This window comes from Lottia gigantea (assembly GCF_000327385.1).
Source record: "Lottia gigantea unplaced genomic scaffold LOTGIsca_14, whole genome shotgun sequence".
Classification (NCBI taxonomy): Eukaryota; Metazoa; Mollusca; class Gastropoda; family Lottiidae; genus Lottia; species Lottia gigantea.
In genome coordinates, this window is record NW_008707617.1 from 3,971,995 (window position 1) to 3,977,457 (window position 5,463).

Consider the following 5,463-nt stretch of genomic DNA (forward strand, 5'->3'; position numbering starts at 1 on the left):
ACACTCAAGGACATTTTGTACGAAGGTGTAAAAAGGCTTAATTGAAGTCGTATGAAATTTATGTAATGTGTTGCCTCGCCGAGCCTTGGGTAATATTAAATCTGGCAACTCATATCATAAATTTCATATGACATAAGTTCTCGTTTAAAGGGACAGATGCGTCATTTATTTTGACAAATCATACTTAGGCCCAGAAAAGGGAATTTTTATTTAGCTAGGCCAATCAGTAATAGTGTCCACAGCTCACGGTCGAAATTTGAGCGTTAAAATCCATGTTTGTCCAGAATTGTCCGCTTTTAAATGATAAAATGACGACTCGTCATTTTAAGATACCCTGTAATGTATAGCAAAGACATACATAGCTATCGTGAGTAAGATTTCTGGTTTGAAGTATTTTAAGGAATTATTCGATTTTCGTACATGTCTAATACTTCTTTAGACTATTTACATAATATATTCAAGACTAAAATCAACCCCCCAAAATGCCGCATCTGTCCCTTTAAGATGCTCTATTATACAATGTTATACAATATTTCATTTTTATATACAATACAAATATGTTATATTTATAATATTATTCAATTTCCCATCCATTAGGTCATATCGAAAAATATCGTGTCAAGCAGGGTCTATCTGATACAGTTAGAACTGGTTATAGAATTAGACTCAATAAAAGGTTAAATTCGGTTTCAATAATACATATTTTATTCGACTAGTTATATGTCAGTTTTTAGGCTGACATCAAACAAGGTTTCAATCAGATTGTTGGGGTATTATTGGTTGTTTCTGTGTCTCTTATATTAAGATTGTTTATATAATAGTTTAACTATGATGCTACTATTTATAATAAATATCAAGCCTATAATTGATCATTATCCGGTTAACTAGACAGAAACGTAAAACCAGATTCGCTACGAGTTTTTATGTCTTTTTTTGCAACGTTGTTTATTCCATTAATTCATATTGCTAGTTTCATCTTCGACCTACATAGGGCACTACATCATAAGAAAATCATAGTAATGTAAAGAAGGTGCAACGCAGATCAAAGGACATAGTTATTGAATGCCATAACAGAAAAAACAAGAAAATCAACGGGCACAGTAAAAGATACAAATTATATCGTGTGCTACTCGGGAGAGTGAAAAAACCGAACTAACCAAATTATAGGACTATGTACTTCCAAATTTTAGGAGAAGATACAAAGTAAATCATTTGACAAGGCACACCAAAGGACATTATAAAAGAAACAAAGCAAGATGCGGCAAAAAAGCTATAGTTGATTTTTTTTTCAAGTTGTTGTTTTATCGTTTTATGCCCACGACATCTGAGTTTTTTTTTTATCTTGTATCTGAGTTTGACAACATCTGCCATTGTATTCCATTAGTTTTAGTGTTCCCATTATGAAATTATTTTTTATAGGTTTTAATATGATATAAGAAAATTCTTCTGAAAGCTTGGTTGATGTGCCAGAGGAAACCATTGAAAATTATTAATTGCGGAAAAATTGGATTCTTAAAAGTAAATAATCCTTGTTAACGCTTAACCATTACCTTATTATCTACTAGTTCCAACATCTTTGTTTATTATCTACGGGCAGTACCACTTCTGATAACATTTTTAAAGTTAACAATTGATTAATATTCATTATCATATTTAGAAATAGGCAGTATGCAGTTCATTTTTTTCGGGTGACAAAAATTCGTTTCTGTGCATTTCAAATATATATTCCGACTGTTTAATTGTAGGCCCTCTATATGATTTTCATTCTAAAAGTCTCATTCACTTTAAATCACTATAGAAAAGAAACCCTTATCACGATTTAATGAATAGCGATTTTAATAACATTTATCAATCTTACTGATGACGATGACATGCAAAGTGATGGAAAAAACCTTAATAAGATTAAAGTATGGGAAGCTTAAACTGACATTAATTGGTCTTACAACTAAACAGATTAATTATACAAATTGACAAGGAACAATAAAGTCTCGATTTACAAGACAATTTTCTTGGCATAAAATAGATTAGCGGTAAATTTTGAATTTAATGATAAAATTGTGATTGTAATGGTATCGGATTATTTATTTGTTTCGTTTTTTTGTTTGTGTGATTGAGAAACGAGAAAAGAATACTATGTAATTTGTAATTATTTTAACTTGAATATATAGTAGGCAATCTAAAACGCTATAGCCTATTTGATTTTACATATAGAGAATATTAAATTGTGTACAAAATTGTTCAAGTTTTCATGAGGTTCAACAAAATCCATTAATTATTTTGCTGGAAAATACTGACTACTGGAACCTCTCAAGAGATTTTATAATTATAATGCTTTGTTTGAAAACAATGAGTAAACGTCTGGATGAAAAGAGAAGTAAATAGAGAGTAATAGGACCCATTGTTTATAATAGAGTTAAATCTATTAATTAGAATAATGAAATGAAGGACATGTTCTAATGGAATATCATTGACCCTAGATGATATCATAGCATCATGGAAACCTTTAATGAATAACAGCTGTATAGCAGGAATGGAGATATTTTTTGAAAAATCAGTGTAGCACATAGCTGTAGCATTTCTGTTGTCATCTCATATCAAAATACAAACTTGTGCTCTGCTAAGTCACCTACTTTTAAAATCTCTTTGTTCGGTGCTCCTGGATTTTTTGTTAAGTGACCCGAGGTTTTGACTAACGTGTGTAGATTTTAGTAATTTTATTAAGGTCTCATTATACGTGACTACATGCTCTATTGAACATTGGACTAATATTTTACGATATTTCCATATTTCTTAGCATATTTTCGAGGCACACACTGAGTTAAGATATTTAAGTGTAGAATTCCATCGTTATTGATTGCGACTTTTTGATTAATTTTATTTTCAATTATTGGTATCAATGGTATCAATTATTTAATACAAACCTAGTTTTTACTTTCGTTTAACATATTTAGTCGAATCCATTTTAAGCAGTATAAATTTTCTGGTTTTGTGATGTTTTATTGAAATGTGTTATGTTAACTTACACAATTCATTATCTTTTTTCACAGATGGTGGATATGGACTTCATAATGATATAAGTGATGATTCATTTGCAAGACGAAAACAAAGAAGAAATCGGACGACTTTTACTTTACAACAGGTACAGAAACAAATTTAATAGATTCTAATGTGCGTTCTATCGAAAAAATTGATAGTGATTGAGAAAATGGTCATGCTACGGTCAGTCAATTGACCCTTACGCCATTCAAGGTGGTTTTGACCAGCCAGATGAGTTAAAACAATGTTACACGTACAAAGGCAAATTTTTGTACATAAGTGAAGTAAATATTACTTTGAATAATTCATAAAGGAGTAAGACAAGTGACCGCCGATTTATTTTGTGTTTTTTATATTGTAATCTATGAAGGCAAAATTCTTGGAATAAGTTTATTTCCGATTTAAGTTTTATTTTGAGTGAACAACGAGAAAAATTGAAATTATTAAAATGCAACGAGTGTATGATGGAAATGAAATTTTACGGAAGCTGAAATGACTGAATTCTAAACATTTAGATGGACAGATTTACAACAGATATTCCTGCTAATATTTCTTCGGTCACCAAAATAATAATTGGTACCAGGAAATGTTTTTCAAGAGCTTAAAACTATTTCGAAACTTCTCGACTTAGTAAGCTCATTACTGTAAAATATCTAACAATTGCAAATGTCGATCACGAAATGAAATATCCCCATTGAATTGAAAAGAATAGAGTGAAAATATAATTGAATCGAAGGCAGAACTGGAATACCGAAAAATTGCAGGTGCGCAGTGACTGAAAATTATAATCTTTCTGACATTATAAAAATTACAATTCAAACCATCATGTTAATTGATCGATAATATTGACTTTTAGCAAAGATATTTTAAGTCGGATGTCACGAATTTGTGTTCGTGATAAAAAGCTTACAAGATGTCATTTGACTTAGTTTTACCCGAGGCATATCTCAAAACCCTTTACACAATGTCATTTCAAGGTTAATGTTATGACGTGAGTTAAAACAACTCATCTGAAAAGATTTGTAAAGTTTAATTTCAACTGACAAAAATCTGCACATAGAGTTAGTTTGAATGATGAAATTCTATTAAAACATAATGCTACAATTTTCAAAAATTTTCGGATAGATTTTTACCCGCACTCGTAACTCGCTTCTAGTAAGGGAAGTTATCCGCTTAGGAAACTTCCATAAAATTTAAGAAGAAATGGGGGATTTAAACATTACGGCTATTTTGATGCACAATATCACAGTATAATAAAACGACATGTTTATCCGAATTAATGACAATCTGAATATTAATATATAAGCATTTAATGGTGGTTTAATTAAAATCGAGATGTAGAAAAGACATGAATTCATGATAATAAAAACGTTATTGTTTGTGGTTTTCGCGAATCCAGTTGAATGACTTGGCTGTTCTCCTTTTAGTTGCTGAGTTGACATATAGACATGTATTTAGTATTTGCTTCAAGCACTTGTAAATTGTCAAAATTCGAAACAATCTGGAAATCTCTCAGAATGTAACTTGGTAGCCATTCCCCATTTTATCTAAATTCTGTCTATTCACAATGGTAGTCTTATTATTACAGCTTGAAGAATTAGAGAAGGCGTTTGCCCAGACACACTACCCTGATGTGTTTATGAGAGAAGACTTAGCCATGAGAATCAACTTGACAGAGGCAAGAGTTCAGGTAAGTAACAGATTCTTGAAAAACACATTACTGTTATGTCTATCTCTGTCATGTTCCATATTTTCACTGATAGCTTTGATGTATTGATTATAGTGTTACATTTCATCTATTAGAACACATCATTTTGACCAAAGATTCCATTGTTCAATTTTTCTTGCAATTTTAAGCTATTACACGTTGTATGCCAATATTTATCAGAGTTTGTATCATGTTGAGTAGATCTTGGTTCCTGAAAACATATTGAATGGACAACTATCCTAGCGTCACCTCATTTCATGGTCTTTAAGATCCCACCATAGTAAGAAATAGCTCAAAATATTGTTTTATTAAAGGTATGGTTTCAAAATAGAAGAGCAAAATGGCGAAAGAGTGAAAGATTTACAACACCAAATGGACAAACATCAGTAGGTGATGAGGATGGATCGGGTCAAGGTCAAGATTCTGATAGCGAAGTTGTGGCGTCTGACGAACAAAATGAAATAATGGTGGATGGCGATCAGTTAGACGATTGTCAAAATTTTAGAACATCAGAAGTAACCACAGATTCTAGCAACGAATCGGATCGGGATCGAAAGAGTCCTCTCCAATTAACAGATTCGTCAAGTCCAGATGAGACAGATGGAGAATCTTTTCACAGAGCAACTGACATTCCAAGAGACCATATTAAACCGGAAGTGGATTCAAATAATCAACACTGTGATGATGACGATAGTAGTAGTAGTGAGAACGAGGCACCG

General features: G+C 31.6%; 1 protein-coding gene across 1 annotated transcript; it reads left to right on the plus strand.

The window, feature by feature from the left end:
- Nucleotides 1-3,079: 3,079 nt before the first annotated feature.
- Nucleotides 3,080-5,103, plus strand: LOTGIDRAFT_89437 (hypothetical protein; the record flags this gene model as incomplete). The annotated part of the gene is made up of 3 exons (XM_009049847.1): nt 3,080-3,139; nt 4,625-4,726; nt 5,059-5,103. Coding segments are annotated over 3 exons (207 nt in total), but the record flags the coding sequence as incomplete, so codon positions are not given.
- Between the last annotated feature and the right edge of the window lie 360 nt (nt 5,104-5,463).